General features: G+C 34.0%; 2 protein-coding genes across 3 annotated transcripts; both read left to right on the top strand.

Moving 5' to 3' along the window:
* The first annotated feature begins 2,663 nt into the window (after positions 1–2,663).
* Positions 2,664–8,073, top strand: LOC116023267 (actin-related protein 7). The gene is made up of 7 exons (XM_031264259.1): positions 2,664–2,858; positions 2,981–3,214; positions 3,689–3,830; positions 5,462–5,706; positions 6,510–6,693; positions 7,226–7,293; positions 7,656–8,073. The coding sequence occupies exons 1-7, from the start codon at positions 2,781–2,783 to the stop codon at positions 7,806–7,808; spliced, it is 1,104 nt and encodes a 367-aa protein (XP_031120119.1). The 5' UTR covers positions 2,664–2,780; the 3' UTR covers positions 7,809–8,073.
* Positions 8,074–10,928: 2,855 nt separating this feature from the next.
* Positions 10,929–17,725, top strand: LOC116021890 (tubulin gamma-1 chain-like). 2 transcript variants are annotated; one of them, XM_031262404.1, is made up of 11 exons: positions 10,929–11,169; positions 12,162–12,362; positions 12,996–13,107; positions 13,289–13,689; positions 15,314–15,367; positions 15,441–15,545; positions 16,055–16,129; positions 16,225–16,269; positions 16,544–16,672; positions 17,247–17,351; positions 17,434–17,725. In XM_031262404.1, exons 1-11 carry the CDS (start codon positions 11,041–11,043, stop codon positions 17,500–17,502), a joined length of 1,425 nt encoding a protein of 474 aa, XP_031118264.1. In that variant the 5' UTR covers positions 10,929–11,040; the 3' UTR covers positions 17,503–17,725. The 2 variants fall into 2 exon arrangements, with proteins under 2 accessions (XP_031118264.1, XP_031118265.1); XM_031262405.1 differs by lacking the exon at positions 17,434–17,725 and having other exon boundaries at positions 17,178–17,307.
* The last annotated feature ends 4,708 nt before the right edge of the window (positions 17,726–22,433 follow it).

Genomic DNA, 22,433 nt, shown 5'->3' with positions numbered 1-22,433 from the left:
CTAGTGGTTATAGCGAACAACCTATCTGGTGGTCATGGATAATGTTATACTCCGGTATTGTATACATGTTTAAATTTGTATCAAAAGAAATGATCAACCATGGATGTGAAGTTCAAATACTGGTGCTCATGTTACATTTTCCATGTTGGAGAGAAGATAGAAAAAATTGGTATCCGGTAATTGCCTTTTTGTGGATTGATAGATGTATGAGAAGTAGACATCTCACAGCAATGTGGGATTGTTTCCCTATTTGGTTTTAGGATGATTTTATGAAGTTATCTAGGGTGGTTGTAAGCATTTGTGGTGCTATTAACGCAAAGTTTGTGGTGGGGCAGTAGGTGTAAAATTCTAATGTTTGTAGGTATTAAACTATCTGGATAATTGACATTTCACCATTTCAGATATCAATTACATGAGATGGATTTCCCTACTGAAATGGGTGTTTTTTTTTTGTTCTAGTAAATAATGGGTTTCTGATGGTTATTTGGAGCAACCTATCTGGTGGTCATGAATAATGCTATTCTATGCACATATCTAAATTTTTTTCTAAAGAAATGATCAACCATGGGTGTGAAGTTCAATGAACTGGTTCTGATGTGCATCAAGATATTTGATTCCTTTGTTTTGATGTACCTTGTTAGAAGCTCCTTTCTTTGGTGCTCATTTGAATTTTCCTATCTATGGTACATTCCAAATTTATTTTTTTTTTAAAAAAAATTACCCTTGAATAGAGATTAGAGAAGCACCGTGTTATGGGTTTTAAGTTTGCTGCCTGAATTCATTTCACGATCATGAGGGTTTAGTATGGCACCTCTGTTTGAGAAATTGGTCCTGAATTTTGAGTCTATGACTCTATTCCATGCCTACATTGAAGCCTTTTGATGGGAAGTTCAAGAAATCAGCTTGCCATTTGTAGTTTCTTATCTGGAAAGGGCACCATTTTTTTTTCCTCTTTTTTTTTTGCAGAATAAGCTCGTATTTGGTTTGCAAATTGACACACTTCTTTTGATTTGCAGCTAAAGCCATACGTATCGCAGTGCCCAACAGAAGCCAAAACAGCAGAGGCTGCCGATTCTGCTAAATAATATCAGTAGGAAGTACACAATTGTTCCCCTCAAATGCATACGCTAATCATGCTTCTTCACTCCAATGTACTTCGTTTTGCTCTTTCCTCTGAAAGATTTCATCGCACACTCTCACTATATTTTTCCCGAATGCATTCCCCTAATACATTACATTAGATTAGTTGATCCCTACATGTTCGTTTCTTCACTCTCGAACCCCCTTTCATGTTATTATTCGGGCTGTAATAATGTTAACCATTGCTTCTTCTATTCCTCCTCATTCTGCACCTAGATGTTGCAGATAGATGGGTTAGCAGCTCCTTGGGTGCGGTTTTGGCCACATTCTTAGTATATTTTTTTTAGATCATCAGGACGGGAAACACCCGAATCAAAGCACTATGAGTTACAAAGAACATCTAGATCTGTTGTTTATTAGTGGAGAAGATTGTGATTGGTTTTTTCTTTTTTTGGCCTAATTTTTGAAAGTTATGGATTCCATGAAGATATATAAAGTGGGTCAGAATAAGTAGCCATGAAGCAAAGGTGAATGCAGAAAGTGTGTCTTACTGTCTTAGATACATTGCTTAAAGATGTTGCATTTGCACATTGTTAACTTGTAACCCATTAATACAAAAAATTAATCTATAAAGAGAAAGTTTAGGTTTTCCGAGGTGTGGGTTCAGAATCATATCATGGTGATCTTGATGGAGTTCTGCTTACTCATGGGTCAATAAAAATTTCTAGAGTTATGGCGACATGGAGTGTTGAAAGATGGCGAATGTAGTTTTCACCATGAAACTTAGATACTTTGTGGCTCTTTTACCTAACTAGTTAAGAAATTAAAAACAAAAAGTTTGCAATTAATTTTAAAAGACTCCAATGGAGAAATGGTAGAAATATGTGTTTATAGTGTTTTATCTTAGAGATTTAGGGTTCGAATCCTGCTATTTGCCGCACAAACTTTTTCCTTTTAGTAGGTCTCATTTATTTACAAGAATGGGGCCACAAAAATCTAAAAACCGGCCCTGAATTAGATAACTCTATCCGCACCACGGCTAACTCTATCCGCACCACGGCTATTACGACAAATTATTGTATGCACTGTCGTCCACAATATCATCGTGAATATTATGAGTAAAAATAATGTGCATTATGCATTAGAATAATGTATATTATGTTTTAGAATAGTTTACAATACGTGTTAGGATAATGTACATTATGTGTTAAAATAATGTACATTACGTGTTAGAATATTGAAACATCTGGAGAAATATAATGTCACATGTTAGAATAATGAAACATCTGAAGAAATATAATGTACATTATGTTTTAGAATAATGTACATTATGAGCTATTTGTAGTTGGGCCACGCGAAATACCATCTAAGGTCCTTCGAATATAGTGGTTTAACCACGTTTAGTCCTAAAATTTCAAATTAACACCTTTGGTCCTTCGACTTTCAAATTCTATTTTATTGAGAGTAGGATGATCCCAATCTGAGGGCCCCAAGTGAGCGGGGGATACATGTGACATGTCCTTATATCATGGGCTAATGAAGTCAAACTATGGTCTCGGCTGAATTCTTTGCTAAATTGGGCTTTTCATTCAAATTGAAATTCTATTTGAAGGTAGTCTCCACTGCTTCAAACAGCACACTTCACTCCCTTCTTCCCCATCGGTGGGATATTTATCCATCTATTACTCAAATCTCCCGTGATGGAGGCGGTGGTGGTAGATGCTGGTTCTAAACTTCTCAAAGCCGGCTTTGCCATCCCTGACCAAGCTCCTTCCATGGTACACTACTCACTCACCTTTTCTCGCCTGCAAAATTATTATTTTTTAATTAATTGCTTAGCCTCCATAGTAGAACAACCTCACTGCCTATGAAAATTAATTATTATGTTTTTTTTTAAAAGATAATTCCAACTCAAATGAAACGCGTTCCTGAGGATGATAGCGCTGCAGATGCAGCGGGTGAGGAGGCGATGGCGACGGTGGAGGAAGACGCAGTGGACCCAGTTGTCCGTGGCTTTGTGAAGGATTGGGATGCAATGGAAGACCTATTGCACCATGTGCTTTACACCGGCCTTGGCTGGGAAATGGGCAATGAGGGCCAAATCTTGTTCACTGATCCACTTTGCACTCCCAAGGTAAACTACCCCCACTCACCATCCTCAACCCTAGAAAAATGTACATGTTTTTTTTTTTTGCTACCTACAATTTAGTTTTGAAGATATTATTAGTGAGTGATGGATTATGGTCAAGTAGAATTAGTTTGGTTTAAATTAGTTGTTAATTAATTGCTTTATAATTAAGAAAAATTTTTCTTATAGATTGCAAATAAGTTCAACTATTTTCTGTTGATAACTATTTACACAAAACCAGTGTTGAGAAATATTTGGAGAACTTAAGCACTTGGATAGTGGAAGCGATATTAAGGAAAAAAAACGATGTTGTAAACTTTTCATATATAGTTATATGTTAGGATACAAATAAAGTTGTTGAACCTTGGTAAAGAATAAATTGGTTCAAAACTTCAAACAAGTAATGAAAACTGAATAATTTGAAGTTTTTATCTTTTAATAGTATGGAATATTAAATTCTTTCTTTCCTGATCAACACAGGCTATCAGGGAACAGTTAGTACAGCTTATGTTTGAGACATTTAACATCTCAGGGTTTTATGCCTCTGAGCAAGCAGTGCTGTCACTCTATGCTGTTGGGCGCATATCAGGATGCACAGTTGACATTGGTCATGGAAAAATAGGTATTTATTTGCTTATTATTCCTCAAAATTTTCTATAACTGAAGGAGTTCAGTCTTGTCTATAGCTTAATCATCTTTTTTTTTTTTTTTCTATGTTGATACATCCACACATCACTTTCTGATAAATGAGTTTGCTTTTCCTATTATCTTTCTTTGCATTTCTTATAAATAACCTAAATGTTCAATGAGGCTCATATGGTAATACTTGTTTAAAGTAGAATACCCTTTCTTTATTTGGATATCATGTGTACTTATCAGTATCTAGGCCTTTAACATGTTTTGTAGAGACACAGGGTTGAGACTTTTTGAAGTTAATGATAATATTAAGAGCAAAACATATGACCCTAGATTTTTTATTTTTATTTTATTTTTTCTCATGGAGTTGAAGCTTCTATGTTAGTGTTGCGTTTGCCTAGGGCGTAGAGTTAAACTCAATGTAGAGGTCCCTATTCCAACAAAGAAAAAATGAACACACTTTGGAGCACCTCAACTTTCAAGAAACTTCACCTGCACCCACAAAATGATGGGGGAAATGAAAATTGTTTATGTTTTTGCAGTATTTGTAGTATTGAAGTGCTAGTATCATTTAGATCTAAACTGCAGCATTGGACATAAGATGATTTAGGCTAATAATATACTTGAAGTCTTTTTTAATGGATTATTGTTCTGCAGTCAAAGATGGCTTTGGGCATATCAGGAGTTGAGCCTATGAAGCTCAGGTTCAATAAATGTTGAGCTGAGTTGAAACAAACTTGAGGATATCCTGCAAACTGGCTCACATCATCTCATCCCCTAGTTACAAAACTTTGACATTTTGGGGGTGTTTGACAATTGTTTTATGTATTTACCTATTGTTAAATTATTTTTTAATTTTAAAAAAATTTAATTTTAAAAATTATTATTAATAATAATATTACTATTTTTTTGTTGTTTTAATTGCTTTGTTTTTAATAATAATAAAGTAGTTAATAATAATAATCCAACATTAAAAATATAAATTAAAAAAATAGAATAACTACAGGTTTGGCAAGCCGGTCGAACAATACCGTTCATTATCAACAGTGTTTTTTTTACTCTGGTGGGGCTGGTTGGTGAGTCTAACAATGCCGTTGTTTAGTCATGTTAGATTGATAGTTTAATTTAACTTCTAGGCTTCTAGCAGGGCCGGTTAATAGGGCTATTGATTCCATTGAGTAGTACGTCCTGCTAGTATATATTAACTTCAAGAATTCTGCGAGTAAAGGGAGTCTTTTGTGAGAGGTTAGAGATAGGGTTTTTAAGGTTTATATTAGTCTTTTAAAATTTTAAGTCCAATAAGCAGATACAAGGCGTCCCGCTTGGAGTAGTGTTTCAAATTTCAACTGATTGGTTCCAATCAGCTAAGGCAAATAGCCATTTACCAAACACCCATTTTAGCTTATTGACCAAATCAATCAGCCAAAGTTGGTCAAACTAACTGTCAGCCATTTTCCAAACATCCTCTTTATTTTTTCTGTATACATAATACATGTAGCCGAACCCAACTTGATTGGGATTAAAGTTTACTTAGGCTGAGGATAGTTGTGTGTGCCTCTTAGTCCTCTTGAACTTACTCAATGTATACTCAGTTTTCTGTGATTCGACATTTTTCAGATATTGCACCAGTAATTGAGGGTGCTGTTCAGCACATAGCTTCCAGAAGGTTGGAACTTGGCGGTGTAGATCTGACAAAGCTGCTGGCAGAAAAGCTCAGTAAATCAAATCCAATGGTGAAACTCAAGATGTCGGATGTTGAGAAGATAAAAGAGCAATATGCATGCTGTGCTGAGGATGATATTGCTTATGAGAAGATGCAACAATCTTGCCTAGAAGAGGAACACACACTTCCTGATGGCCAGGTTTTCTTTATTTTGGCTTTTAGATGCAAATGACTTCAATTCTTCATAGAGCCCAGGAAATTTTGCTTTTGATAATCCCTCTAGTTGAAAACCGAACTTATAGTTAAATTTAATCCTTTCTTTTTTTAATTGCATATCATAAAATGTAATTTGTAGATTTTTGTAAAGAAATTATTTATGTGTACATTGCTATCCACCATATCCATGACTGTGCTATAGTTACATGGACTGGAATAGTTATAAATTTTAATTTTATAATTTGCATAGCTGTGAACCTTTCCTTTCTTTTGAATAATCCTTGTAGAGAAACCAGGATATCGCAAATGAGTGCACTCTGCCACATCCATTTCATCAATCATCAGTTTAATGACGTTTTTCTGATCTTCTGGTGCTTGGAATGGTAATTTAGATGCACTAGTTTTGACCAATCAATTTGAACCCCATTTGCTCTTAAAAATCTTTCCATATTTCCAGCTTCTGATCCATCCAACCCCCTATCTGATCATGTGGGCCGTATTATCAACACTAATTAAAGCATACATTGTAGCATATCATGTTGAATGTGCCTAGTCAGTTCCTATGTGAGTAAAAACTAATTAAGGGTTCAAGTGTTTACCCTAGGCATCCATCATAAGACGCTTTCATTAAAATTTGTTTGTATCTTTATACTCAATAAATAGTTAAATATACGCTTGGTTTTAAACCCATGGGTTTCCTTTTTCTACTTGCCTTTTAGCTGTCTTGTACTGTTCCTTATCTTTTGTTTAGGCCGGTTTCTGAATAAAGTTTATATTTTATTTTAGGTTATCAAAATTGGAAAAGAAAGATATACTATAGGGGAGGCCTTCTTCCAGCCCTCTATTCTGGGTTTAGAAACACATGGAATTGTGGAGCAACTTGTTCATAGTATTTCAACTGTATCATCTGAAAATCACCGCCAACTGCTAGAAAACACTGTGCTTTGTGGTGGCACTACTTCAATGACTGGTGGGTTCCCATTTTCCTTCAGTGCACTGCTAGAAAACATTCTTGAGATGGCTTACTTTAAGAGGAATAATGATATTTTCATTCACCATATCTTTAACTTAATTCTTGCAACTAGATTTTATTTTGAGTACCAACCTACATTGCAAGAATGCTTCATGCATTTCAGTAATATTGCAACCAAAATGTATTCAGTGTAAAGAAGTTGTTGTGGCATTACTGTGCATGACTCAATTTCTTGGAAGGCACTTTCTCGATCGGAATCTAATTTCCTCATTTTCTTCCGATCCTCAAATTTCCCATAAAGTTGGTTATGGTCTTCTGGCTGTTTTTAAGATTCTGAGGTTGGAAATATTCCTCTCTTAGATGTGAAAAGAAAATTAAAGCGGGGGAAAACACCCAATGATTGGTTGGGCACTTTATATATTGTTAGGGAATATCATCTCTAACTTCACTGTGAATTTAATTGAATGAAACTGTTTCTGTAACCTCAACTACTTCTGCAAAGACATTATTATGTGCTTATATTGCGCAGGGTTTGAAGATCGATTCCAGAAAGAAGCTAGCCTCTGCTCATCTGCTATCAGCCCTGCTCTAGTAAAGGTAGGCTGGTGATCTTAAAATGTCCAGTTGCAGTTTGACAGTATTTCCATTGCTGCTCTACTTTCATTTTGCACAACAGTTCAATCTGGATCTTTTACCTAGTACATGTAGCTGAGATTTTGGGAATTCATTTGAAACTATGATAATGTGGGGACGGGGGAATTTGCTTAAGTCCTAATCTCATGTTACATCTATATCAATTTCGTGGTCGTGCTAATAGTCCATTCCTCTACTTTTAAGCAGTCGTATAGGTTCTTTGTCTCTTTATTTAAGCAGTTTTATCCTAGGTTTTAAAAAGATTTTTATCTTTGTTGTTGTTTTAAGATTTCCTCCTCTGATATATCTTCTCCATATTATTACAGCCTCCGGAGTACATGCCAGAGAACTTGGTTATGTATTCGGCATGGGTTGGTGGCGCCATACTTGCAAAAGTTGTGTTCCCTCAAAACCAACACATAACCAAGGCAGACTATGATGAAACCGGACCTTCCATTGTTCACAAAAAATGTTTCTAGGGAATATCACATTAGCATCTACTTGCTTGTTCGATCACTTCATTCGTATATTATGATCTAACATGTATTATATAGTTGGTGGTTGTATTGTCATGTTGCTAGAACAGATAATTTTGTTCAGCGTATGTAGTATTTTGTTTTCTTGTTATGTTCCAAGGTTATGTTGCAGCAATACTAATATCTAAATGTTACTAGTTGGTATGGAAGCTAACTAACAGCCGGTTATTGTTGTGTGTATTATTTTATACTGAAACTTTTTCCTTCATTTTATGCTTCTACATCAATTGCAAATGTTCATTGCAGTTCTGAATGGGCTTCACCATAACTGCCAGTAATATAATGTTCAATACATTTCCGTGTAATATGGGCTTGCTGCTTTCCTCGAATTTTTTAAAAGATAATATGATTTTATTTGATTAATAATTTGTGATAAGATTGATGAATTTATAGGTGTTAAATAAATTTAAAGAATTTTAGCACCTATTATAAGTCAAATCAAAATTTGGTGAAAATAATTTGAAGGAAAGCCTCATATGGATGAAGAGCATGTTAAAGTTGGCAAGTTATACCATGCGTGTACTGTACATTGTGGACTTTGGTCAAACTTTAACGCTTTCGTGTTATTAACATATTTTGTACATGTAGTGTTTGTAGTTATCATATTATATATCTGTAATTGTCATGTTATGTGCAATGTCTGTAGTTATCATGTCATGTATATGCAATTGTCATGTTATGTGCAGTGTCTAGAGTTATCAGGTTATGTATTTATAATTATCATGTTATGTGCGACCCAAAGACAGCTTCAATAGCTAATTGCAAGGCCCGGGACGTGGTATGACCCACAATAACGCACATAACCTCATCAGATAGAAACAAGATGAGCATGGACAAAATAAATGCATCCTAACATACTCAATTTTGAGCCGCATAATTGGCTACTACAGAAGATCCATTAAGAGCCTTAATAAAAGAAGTTGGACATGAAAATGTGCCATCTACATAACCATTGAGATCTCGCCAGCAAAGAATCATAAATAATTAGACGATGCCCCTCTAAATAGCTCGTTCCAAGATTGATTGACAAGCGCTCTGTCCAATATAGGTATGCAACTTTAATGATGTAAAACAATTTTATTCAATAAAAAAATAGTACAATATTTGTAAAGTAATATACAATTGTATCATTATAGAAATACGAACAAAAAATATTAATACCATAATGATCTAAATCATTTTCAACAATGCAAAAACATAATTAAAATATTGAGTATTGTTCTAAACAATCAAAAGAAAATTAATTAAACAAAAAAAATTAATTTTTTTAAATGCAAGAAAATGATTTTCAAAGTTTCTTATTTGTAATCTTTGATGCTCAATTTTGAATGTTATGTATGCAGTCTGGTTAATTAATTGACTAAAGTTCATGTTAAATTTAATATTGTATTTTTTTTAATATACTCTAATATATTCATAGTATATGTTCAACAATTATGTCAACTCTGATTGGGATAGGGTTTGAACCTAAGACCTTTCTTATAGAAATCAATGTGGTTAAGAATAATAAATAGTTAACGAAATATTCCGTTACTAAAGTTTACACTGACAGAATGCAAGAGTATTTAGGGAAAGTAAATACGGAGTAATATAATAGATAGTAAAGTAGGAAAAAAAATTCCGAAATAAAAATAATATGAACCATTTATTTCAACAAACAACTTAACCAACATTTTTTAGTTCCGGTTATAAGCTTAACTTTATTAACTTTTATTAGATTAGTAGATAAATATATATGATGTTGGCAAAAATCAAGTTTAAACTTTCAAAAATTATTCTCTACCCACTTAATCACTCCTTTCAAGGTTGCACCATAATTTTTTAATATTAATAAAGAGTTAATGCTACTAGAGGTTCCTTGTCTTTGGTGGCAATTTCAAATCGTTTTTGGCATTTAACATCCCAGACTATTATTTTTTGGACACTTTTAGTCCTTCTTATGACTTTTCATATTTTTAGTAAGGACATTTTTGTCTTCTCATATTTTTTCTTTTGTTATTTTTCAAATTTCAACCGGTTTAACCATATCTTCAACCGATTTTTAGTAAAGTCTTAAACAAATTAAACATGTTGAAACAGAAAAATGACAAAAGAAAAATATGAAGAGACAAAAATGTCCTTACTAAATATAAGTAAAGTCTTGAAAAGGACTAAATGCGTTCAAAAAATAATAGTCTGGATGCTAAATGACAAAAACGATAGTCGTCTGAGATTAAATTTAAAATTGCCACCAAATACAAGGGAGCTCTGGTGGAATTAACCGTACTATAAAACATTAGTTTGTTATTTACATTGAAAAATATTATTTGGACTAGTTTTTCAAGCGCGTTGCGCGAATAAGATAATGCCCAACATTTATTTTTAAATAAGTACTTCAAAGTATATCAATATAAGATTATATAGGATATATTTATGCATATGTAATTGAATGTTGAATTTGTTTATTTAAATTGGTAATTCAAAGTATATAAATGCAAAAATATGAGAGGTTGATTATAATTGTCACTAAAATAAATGTTTACAATTTTGTAAAAACGATTGTCTAAATACTTAGTTTAAAACTGATAGTATAAATAAATACTACTTTTGGTAATAAAAGATTATACATTTTAAATCATATTAAGGGGAGAAAATAATATAATAGTGGTAAAGGAAAAATTACTAAAATCAAAATAATATGGACCATTCGTTTAAGTAAATAATTACACTAACATTTTTTTTTATTTCCGTTAGAACCCTAACTTTATTGACTATTATTAAAATTGTAGATGTAGATGCAGATTATTATATTATTATATATTTATTTAATATGTATGTATATGTATGTATTGTATGTAGATGTGGATTTTCAAATTTTACCACCATTTCCTTCATTTAAATTTGTTTTTTTACTACCCATTCAAAATTTCGAACTAATTTTTTTTTTCACAAAATGAAGATAGTATATTATTATTTGCCACATCAGTAGACGTTTGACTGTTTGAGTAAAATATTTGTCTGATTATCTGAATTCTGAAATCTGAAGAGACATGGGTTTAAGGTTTAAGAATTAAAACACTCGCAATTCCCTCCATCCTTTTTCCCTCCCAATAAAGAGTAAAGAGGATCCACAAGAAAAACCCTAGAAAACCTGTAGAGGTTTTGTCCGGGAAGACGAAGGAAGAGGAGGACGAAAATGCCGAGGGAAATCATCACTCTGCAAGTGGGACAATGCGGGAATCAGATCGGAATGGAATTCTGGAAGCAGCTCTGCCTAGAGCACGGCATCAGTAAGGATGGCATTCTAGAAGACTTCGCCACTCAGGTTCACCATCTCACTTCACTTTACCTGTGTAATGTGTGTAGGTATTGGTCAATGTACTCAGTAGTCAGTACTGCACGTGCTACAAGTCGTTAGCTTCATCGTCTGCTCCAAAATTGAGCTGCTGGTCTCGGATTATGCCGAATGTTTCTCCAGTTACTTTGTTGGCCTGACTTTACTTGGATTGTTCTTGTAATTTGATTGAGATCAGATGCTCTGTAGTAAAAAGAAATGGACGTCTTAATGTACTTGGATGGTTTTTTTTGCATGCCGTACTTAACCTTATTTTCTGCTTATTTGTATTGTATGTTTCTTGTGCAAAGTTAATTTCTATAACAGAATGCATAATGAACTTGTTCAGCAATGTTATATGGAGGACAATGGTTTCCCTAGGATTGGCTACTCATTGCTGGTTTATCATATATTTGGAGTATCTACAAGAATCAAAGGAAAGACATATTTACTACGGAGTATTATAGTCTGCATATCATTATAGATTATGATAAAAAGATCAATATTATGTGGCTCTTCTTAAATTATGAAATAAAGCCACTCTCTTGTTGGAAATGTGGTGTATAGCCACATGCCATGCCTGATTGTTTATCAGTAAAGTAAGGAAAAACACAAGGCTTGAAACTTTACATAATTACTCCCTTGAACTAGAAGAAGTAGATGGGAAAATTTAACCTGATCATTCTAAAAGTTATTTGGATTAGGAAGTTTTGTTTGTAAAATTATCTGGATCCTAGTGTTTATGTATCTGGACCACATATCCAAAATTTGGGGCTGGCATTTACATGCATAGCTCTGTATGTATGCAGTGTAAACTGTTCATGTTTGCACATCATAGTTGAATATTTGCAAAAGGGGTGATTAGAAATACCTTTTTTTCTTAACCATGAATAAAAAATTTTTTAACCGGAAAGAAAAAAAAAACATTTTTGTGCGAGAATGAAATAATGTATGCTTAAAGTGCTGAATACACCATGTTGCAGGGAGGTGATAGAAAAGATGTATTTTTCTATCAAGCTGATGATCAACACTATATTCCACGAGCTTTGTTGATGGATTTGGAGCCCAGGGTGATTAACGGTATACAAAATGGCGAATACAGGAACCTTTACAATCATGAGAATGTATTTATTGCTGATCATGGCGGAGGTGCTGGCAATAATTGGGCAAGTGGATATCATCAGGTTTGTCCTTTATCTCTTTTAGGTATCATTTTCTGGTGTTAAGGGAAAGAGTGCCAGTTGTATGTGTGAAGTGATTGGCTGATTGCATATTGTGTCATTCTCCAAAAACATTATTATGTGTTGGAACTGTAGCTAGCAAATTGACAAAACCATCTGTTAATATATAGTTTGTTATCATTTTAAGAAGGAATGCTGCACAAAATCTTCTGAAAAAATCTGTCAATCTGTCATACAGATTGTTTTATCAACAAAATTTTCCACTTGGATGTCCAAATTGCATGGGGTTGGGTAGTAAATGGACAGCAAAAGTTGGCAGAAATCTTCTACCTTGACACTTGTGTTTTTGGTTAGGAAAAAATGCATGAAATTTAATGACCAATGCCTATCTGAATATTTAGTGTAGTTGAAAGTAGGGCCCCTAGCTTCTCTTTGGTGTAAGAGTAAATGAATGTTTTTTGATGTCAACAGATGCTTAAAGTATGGTAAACATTTTATTTAGATGTGGGTTTTTGGTTTTAATTTTACTTTCTTCTACTTTATTAATTTTACTATGACTTCTTGTCCTTTTCATTGTAATTTCTCTCCCTCTTTCAATATAATCTTATTTTCTGTCAGAAAAATGACATCTTGTAGGGAAAGCAATATGAGGAAGACTTAATGGACATGATTGATAGAGAGGCTGATGGAAGTGATAGTCTTGAGGGTTTTGTTCTCTGTCATTCAATTGCTGGTGGAACAGGCTCAGGTTTTTCTCTTTTGTCAACTTGGACCATGATGTGATTCGTCTTTATATTGTAGTATTAAGCATGGTTTGAATTATTTGGAAACCAATTTTGTCTTCTTGTGGTTGTCGAATCAAATGCTTTTGGCTTGGTCTGAATTTGTTTATTTAATTTTTTTGTTCATTAATCAATTGCTTTGTGTAGGTATGGGCTCATATTTGTTGGAGACTCTTAATGATCGCTATAGCAAAAAACTTGTTCAGACATACAGTGTGTTCCCAAACCAAAATGAGACAAGTGATGTGGTTGTTCAGCCATACAACTCCCTTCTCACACTCAAGAGACTGACACTAAATGCTGATTGTGTTGTTGTTCTTGATAATACTGCACTCAATAGAATAGCTGTGGAGCGCCTTCATATAACGACTCCTACTTTTGCTCAAACAAATTCTCTAGTTTCTACTGTGATGTCAGCAAGCACAACAACTCTGCGTTATCCAGGATATATGAATAATGACTTGGTTGGCCTTCTTGCTTCTCTAATACCAACACCAAGGTGCCACTTTCTGATGGCCGGATATACACCACTCACAGTGGAGCGTCAAGTAAGACTTCTATTCCCAGTTTTTCTATTTCCAGTTGCATGTTAGAATCAATAGACAGCAAAGCTATGTAGTCAAGGCTGATTAATTGATCTAATTATATTATCACACATCATCTCCTTCAAAAGTTGCGCAATCTGCTGGCAGTTTTTGGCCTGACATAATGGGTCTCTGTTAGTTTTTGTTTTGTTCTTTTTTACCCTTTTATATTTATGTACCGACCTGCTTGTTTAAGAATGGTTGTTGGCACTAAGAGAGATATAGCTATATATAAACAATGAAAGATCAATTTTCACTTTTGACTATATAGAGTTTGTTTGAGTTTAGTGAGTGCAATAGTAGCAAATTCTTAAGGATTTAAATTTAAGAAATGATGGGAATTTCCTTCCAAGGATTGATGCCAAAGTTAAGTTTGCTGATCTAAATTAGCGGCACTAATTGAGTTAAGGAGTCTCCGGATAAAAAGAGAAAAGTTGAAAAGGACCATGGGTCTCCTTTTTTTTTTTTTTTCCCCATTTTTTTGAAGAGAAGTAGAAAACTATATCGATTGACCTGCAGGAGAAGCTGTACAGGATGATTGTCTTTAAGCTGAATGTTTAACCCTAATTGAGAAACCTGAGGAAGTAATTATCAATTTCTAACAGGGAAAGGCTGATTTTAGATTAATCAAGTCAATGGTATTGAAAAATATGGAATTTTACCAAGTAGATCAAATTTTAATTGAGGCATCTATTATGTTGTGAAATTAGCTTAGAGTTCTATGTAAAACATGTACTATGCTCACTTCACAAAGCCAAGTTCTGGGTGTTAAGGTTTCTAATAAAAAAGGGAAAAAGTTAAAAAGAGAAGACTACTATCCATCATGATTCTTAGTGCATATGTCTGGGAAGGGGTATGAAAAAGTATAATTAAGCTATTTAGTTTAATCTTTATTATGAAAAGTATAAGTGTTTTAAAAATCATTGTATTTTCATTTTATTTGTGTTTGGTAGCAAATCTACCTGTTCAGGTGCTTTTGAAATGATACAAGATATCAAAGTTTTATGGGAAGTGTTCGGAATTTTACTAGATGAGTTCGTATGAACTGACTGAGTGAGGAATATTTTAAGTTCATATGAACAGAGAGGAATTCATTAACTTTTTGCTTCTCCAATAACTATTCTTTTGTATGTGCCTACAAATTTCAATTGCACATGATGAGTTGGACCTAGCTGATTTTTTGGGAAAGCAAATGTTGACTAAATCTATGAATGCACTTTTTTTCCATTTCTCCACTAAAGGTTCTGATGTTATTCTAGTGTATGGTTGTCCAATAAATCTGTTTCTTCAAAGCCAAGTGCTAAAATAATTGTTAACAACTCCATGTTTGAGCAGCCAATTGAATGCATGCACTTTTACTTTATGGATTCTAATTCACATTTATCAATTTATGAATATTTCCATCCTAGTATCTTCTAAATATGAAATGCACATATCTATATCTATTTCTGAATATTTAAACTCTAGACAACAACTAGATAGAAAGTAAATAAAATATAATGAAAAGAACTAATATCAGTGATGCATTTTGTTCAAGAAGAAAGTCAAAAGAAAATGCTGTATTCTAATGCAGAGAATCTGTTTACAGGCTAATGTAATACGCAAGACAACTGTTCTTGATGTGATGAGAAGACTTCTTCAGGTGAGACGGAATCCTCATCTATTGTTCTGCAGATTACAAACTGCAAATATACTTAAAGCTTTCTGCTTTGCAGACTAAGAATATCATGGTTTCCTCTTATGCTCGAACAAAGGAAGCCAGTCAGGCAAAGTATATATCAATATTAAACATTATTCAAGGTGAAGTAGATCCAACACAGGTATTTTTTATGCTATGCTTCTTAAGAATTTGACTTTTGTGCTACAGTTACGAGTGTACTTCAGTAATGTTCTTACTGTAGGTTCTATGAATTATAGATCATCTTATCTATAGTGGTACACTACATATTAAAGGCCTTTTGGAATTTTATTGGTTAAGAAATTAATCTGTAGAACGTTAGATTTGGTTAGAACCAAATGTTTGCCCATAGACCATTAGATTATAGGTTTGGGCCCTGGAAACAACCTTATTTAGAACAAATTTAGGCACATCTCCCTTTCCAAACCTTGTATGGTGTAGACACATCTCATGGTGGCTATGGCCTTTTAAGAAATGAATTCTATAGCTCTGTCAGCCTCTTTTCTTATCTTAATTGTTAGTACCACTTTGAGCATCTCTTATGCATATTGTGGCACAAGATATTTATTGAGGTTGTGGTTCTGGGCAGCATACAAAATTTCATTAAAGATTGAATTGAGATGCATTGACATATTCACTGTCCAAAATCAGGTCCATGAAAGCCTGCAGAGAATTCGTGAAAGGAAGCTTGTCAACTTTATTGAGTGGGGCCCTGCTAGCATCCAGGTAAGCCTTTTGGCTATATATTGATATGTAAGATTCAATTGTTTGTTTTATTCACATTAAACTGCAACTTAACATAAACTTATCTTTCTTGGTAGGTTGCTTTATCTAGAAAGTCACCCTATGTCCAAACTGCTCACAGGGTAAGATTTTCTTGTTCAAATGTTCAATCCTTACTTTGGGATTGATTGCATTGTTTATCAGAATTATTATAGTTCCTATTATTGATAAAAAAAAACAATAAGCTGAGCTGGCCCATTAACTATCAGAACACATATAGATTTGCCATATTTTTATGTCTTCCAATTTTGCTTCTCTGACCCTTAGTGGTATATTTATTTGCAAGCACAAGGATTGGTAAGAGCGTTCATCTTAAGCTGATGTTTGATAATTATATATTCTTCTTAATTATTTTAGGTCAGCGGTCTTATGCTTGCAAGCCATACAGGCATCCGCCACTTATTTTCCAAGTGCTTGAGCCAATATGAGAAATTGAGAAAGAGACAGGCTTTTCTTGACAACTACCGAAATCATCCCATGTTTGCTGTAAGTTGCTTGCCAACTTTTTTTCCTTGATATAAAATTTATGTGCCTTTATTTGCACTATTCTTCTGTATTCTTGGTTGATTATTGAGTGCAAAAAAAGATGCACAGTATCATCTTCTACTAGTGATCAAGAAAAAAGTACAAGGCACACATGAGTAATACCACTGATTAGGCCTGAACTTGCTAAATTTTATTTGCTTTCTGCAAGTTAGAAGGTAAATACCTCAAAGTTGTAAATTTATCTGCTTATATAAATATAATATCATGGATTATGATGTCCTTTTGTCACTTATGATGACTATACAGACATGGTTTGTCTCTCTACGGCTCAAATTTTCATCTAAGCCCACAAACCACGCCCTCCCCCCAACCCAATAAGTTTTTTCCCTAGAATTTTTATCTTTTTCTGTATGTGGTTGCTTCATGGACATGCATTCAGTGTCCTGGGATGACTATGCTAAATGGTCCCATACCTACTAAAATCATTGCTCTGTTGTCTACAAAGTGGCTATAATGCTTGATTGGAATTTCGATGCACATCACACAACTTAGATTCATGAGGCAAGCTTTGCAGGACAATGATCTGTCAGAATTTGATGAATCTAGAGATGTGATTGAGAGTCTTGTTGACGAGTACAAGGCTTGTGAATCCCCAGATTACATCAAATGGGGAATCGAGGTATGCACACAGCATGTCTCTTGTTTTTCCGCAACTTATAATTCGATGCTAGAAATGACCTTTAGTACATACATTTCTCCAGGATCCGGATCATATTCTGACTGGTGAAGGGAATGGCAGTGGAGCAGTTGATCCAAGGTTAGCTGTGTGAACAGGATGACCTTTGAGTTGACAAAGAACACAGTTAATCGTGTGTCCTGTAATTATCCCCTGTTTGGTTTGCAGTTCTGTACCTGTCTATTCTTTCCTTGGAATATTACCTTCATATTGTAACCTTACAGCTTTGTATGAAGAATCCCTTAAAGTTTTAGGCTTGTAAAAATTGTGTTGATGGTATTCTAATGGGTGATTGATTATTAGTTTTTACCAAGGCAGGGTAAATTAGCTGACAATGATTTTATTCATAGCTTTCTAGTTGTCAATTTACCAACAACCTGTGGCTTGAATGGAAAGAGTGCTCTCTGATCTCCTGTTTGGGTCTGACATTCTGACTAAGGCCCTCCTCAATGGGATTTTAAGGGGATTTTGCAGGTATGATTAGAAGAGAGAAAATGAGAGTGGAGAAAAAAAAGAAAAGGAAAAAAAGAAAAACAAAACAAGAACAAAAAAAAATTAAAAAAAAATATATTCATGCATTCCGCGCCTCACGCGAGCAGAAGCTGTAAATGGTGGGCCCACCATAACCCTGCAAAATCTTCAAATTGCAGGTGAAAAGTTTCAGGCAAAAGGACACCTTCCCATTTGTTCAAAATTCTTGTGCCAAAATTGGCTAATGGGAAAGGCCTAATGTTTGAGTCTGACACTCTGACTAATGTTTGAGTCTACACAAGATAACAGATTCACTGGAAAAGAAGACCTTCACGCTCTCTTTTGTTCATTTACAACCTGTTTGGTAGGTTGTAATTTAACTACAACCTAATTCTTTGGCATGCACAATTTCATTGTTTGGTTAGAGAGAATTGCAATTCTACGAAATTACAATTTTCTCATTTTGTGAAATTGGAATTCATAGCCTTTCCCCTGAATTAGAATTCAACACCGGGTAGGAAAGGAAAAAAAGAAGAAGATGAAATTGACACATTTGCCCTACTATTACTATTACTATTTGAAAAGAAAAAATGTGTATTATATTACTCATAAGTGTAGAATACATAGAGGTGGGGTAGTATCCCAACTAGTGCGAACAGGTTGAGAGTCCGAGTCCCTAATAAGAATATGGAATAATTGGTTCGCTGAGCGCGGAATGAAATGACAGATATAGTTATGAAATTACTTTAATAATGTGTGACATTGATCCGACATTGGCCTTGTGTAGGATAGGTCAAAATTATTCTTTGGGATGGCTTCAATAAGATCCTTAAAATCTGATTCTAAACATACCTTACTGATGTTCATGTTCATTAGCCAGGATAATGCCTCCCAGCAAGCCATGACTTTTGCTCCCGCTGTATTTGTTTCATGGAAGAGGGCATCATCAACCTGGCAACGCACGAAGTCTTCTGGTAAGGGAGGGATGTTATGAGAGACAATGTCGTCCTCTGATTCCTACTTGCAGACTAATCACTAGAGCTCCGGTCAGTTGTGTGCCATATCTCAAATGCCGAGATTATCTTACCTTTCCAAATAATCAAATGACGACCTTATCTTACCTTCCCAAATATAGGATTGTCAAAGTGGGTCGAAGCCTGCGGGTCGGCCCGCACCCTCCTCGCGGTGGGACGGATTAGGGTAATGAAAAAATAGGCCCGCAAAAATGCGAGCCTAATGGGGCAGGCTGAAAATGACCCGTAACCCACACGGGCTGCGGGTCGGCCCGCGGACCAAATACCTATTATATATATATATATAGACACACACACACATACATATAATAATTAAATACCCTCTAATTAACAACCCTAAACATATCACACACTCACAGTACTAATATATAATTTAATAGGCTATATATTATTATTCTTACACTATATTATCATTAATAGTTTAGTACTATGATAGGTTTCGATTTTAGTACTGTTCATAGGTGTAGGGTATTAGTACTAGGATAGGTTTAGGATTGTTAATTTGGGATTATTTAATTATTTAATATATATATATATATATATATATATATATCATTCTTGTCATCTTTATAGTTTTTTACATAATTTAACATGGAAGTAAAAAAAAAAGAAGAAAAAAACAGCCTGCGGGCCTAACGGGCTGGCACGCAAAAGCCGCTTTGATAGTACTAGCCAAATAATCGTATTCCGTGCCTGCCATATATGGTACATCAAGAAAATAGCTTTGCATACAGCCTCCTTTCGCAAATTATACTGTGGACCATGGTCCAAAACTGTGCTCGTTTCTTTTAACGAAAAGAAATATTAGTGTAACATATTCAGTTTCATTTTATATAGACTGCGATTTCCTTTAAACACAACTACAGTTTTTTTTTGATATAACTAAAGTTTCATTCGACATTATACACTCAAATATGTGAAATTGTTATTTAGTTTCATTTTATATACACTGCAATTTTCTTTCAACACAACTATAATTTCATTTCAATATAATTACAGTTTCATTTGATAATATAAAAATAAATGTGAGGCAATATCATTTGAGATATATAAACTATAGTTTTATTTACGGAGCTCCGTTAACACGACAACTACCGTTTTTTAACTTAAAGAAATGTGTCGTTTTGGACCATGGTCAACGATCTAACAACTGACCTCCATTTAAGTTTGTCTTCCAGCCATTCACCCAAGCAATCTCCCGGTCGGGTCCAGTTGATCAATCCCGCTAGCTGCCATGCCGAAGAAATATTAACACAGCCCACAAGTTCCTGAAAGGTAGATTCCACGATAGCCGGGCACCTGGGGCAGTGGCAGTCTATTAACATACCTCGTCTCAGAATGCTATTCTTTGTAGGGAGGACTTCTCGGACAGCACGCCATGCAAATACAAGGACTTTGGGTGGCAAATCTAAGTTCCACATACAGCTATTTCTATAATAGAGTGTAAAGGTAGCAAGAAGAGGTGTAGTAGTTTTTTGGAGCGCAGAGCTTTTTCCAAGACATGCAGTGGATGCCACCATCTGTTGGCTGTTGCATTACTTCCCTTCAACCAGTATCTGTTTAGTATACCCTCAAACCCTCAATTTCATCGCACAATGATACATGGAGAAGATAGATGTTCATGGTATAGGTGAGCATGACCAGGGCCGGTTTTTTGATTTGCGGGGCCCTGTGCTAGTAACTAAATGAGGCCCTATCAAAGTATAAATAAACTGCAAATTGAAGAAAAATTGTAAAGAGAAAATGCAAAAAGTTTAATTTTGGGCTAATATAATCACAAATACATATACTATCTATTAGGTCAGGGTTGGACTAGGGGCACCCAAAATTTTGGGGTCCTGTGCGGTTGCACATCTTGCACGCCCTAAAATCCGGCCCTGAGCATGACGTATGCCACTGTTTTTAAGAGAGTTTCCCGACCAGCTTTCGTAATAAATTTCTTTCTCCAGCAACTTCCAAAAAGGGTTTCTAGCAAGTAAGTCAACATGCCAAGGGCCTTGTGGTCCAGTGGCATCAAACCTTTCCCTGTATACGAGTAGGTTGAGAAAGTAATTTATGAACAGATACTACACTGTAATATAGTCGGTAGCATTCAAAAAAAAAAAGCAAGTAAGTCAACATTCCATATTGTTTGACCTTACCTTTGTTGATGGTCATTGCATAGAAAAACATTAATGTAAATTGTCTTCTTCAAACTTGACAATATCGAGTATGATAGAGTGTAATAGAGTCAGTAGCATTCAAAAAAAAAAAACAAGTAAGTCAACATTCCATATTGTTTGACCTTACCTTTTGTTGATGGTCATTGCATAGAAAAACATTAATGTAAATTGTCTTCTTCAAACTTAAACGACAATATTGAGTATGATAGAGTGATAGTCATTATATTCTAGCTATTAGTACATTGGTGTCAGTATTTGTCTTTGCCAATATGTGTTCTTCTATAACATGATAAGCTAATTTCGTTACCGCCAATCGAGTACCATAGCAAATGCCAAAGAGTGTGGTCAATATTTCTCATTAACATCGCAGATGACCCAACCTTTAAGGTTAATAAATGATTTCAAAAATATATAATATTTAACAAATGATGCAAATATGTCCTTAATTTCAATCTTTACTAAAAATTATTCGGTTGATTAATAATTACACACAAAATTTGCATTGTTATAGACATTAAAAAAAAAGCAATCAAAAAGTAACATTTAATTTGAAATAGTTAAATAAGATATCTTAACCAACATTGCATAATAAAATTTAGTTTGCCAAATATTCATTTACATTAAAGACGATTCTATATTGATATTAATATTTATTAATAAGATTATTACAATTTATTTTGTAATGTTAATATTTATTAATAAGACTATTACAGTTTATTTTGGAATACAAAAACTATTCCAACACGGGTGATATGTTTATTATTTTAAATTAACACTCAAAGAGCGTTTTTTTTTTTAAAAAACCAATATAATACCACAATTAGTTCATTATAGTTATTTTACTTGTTCATTTTTTAGTTTTTATTTTTTCATTGCAAATAAACTTTAGTTTTTTTTTTTGGTGAGTGTAAATAAACTTTAGTTATTACAAACTTTCTATAACTTAATGAAAATTAGCATGAAAAATTATTATTTTTTAAAACAAAGTTCTAATTTCTTTTATGAAAACATGTATAATATATCATTTTCTAATCTTATATATAACAATATAAGACAAAATCTATATATATATATATATATATATATATATAGAGTCATGATCAGGTGCGGCCGTGCTCTCCCGTGCGGTTCACACCACTCAATGTTACGAAATACTCCACTCAATGTTAAGAAACACACCACACACACAAATATGCACTGTGGTGTGTTTCTTAACATTGTGGTATGTTTCATTGTGGTGTGTTTCTTAACATTGAGTGGTGTATTTCGTAACATTGAGTGATGTGTGACCGCACGGTCGCACCTGAAATTATATATATATATATATATATATATATATATATATATATATATATATA

The sequence above is a fragment of the Ipomoea triloba genome, chromosome 6 (genome assembly GCF_003576645.1).
Source record: "Ipomoea triloba cultivar NCNSP0323 chromosome 6, ASM357664v1".
NCBI lineage: Eukaryota > Viridiplantae > Streptophyta > Magnoliopsida > Solanales > Convolvulaceae > Ipomoea > Ipomoea triloba.
The sequence above is the reverse complement of the archived record's forward strand: the minus strand, read 5'-3'. Positions and strand labels throughout refer to the sequence as shown.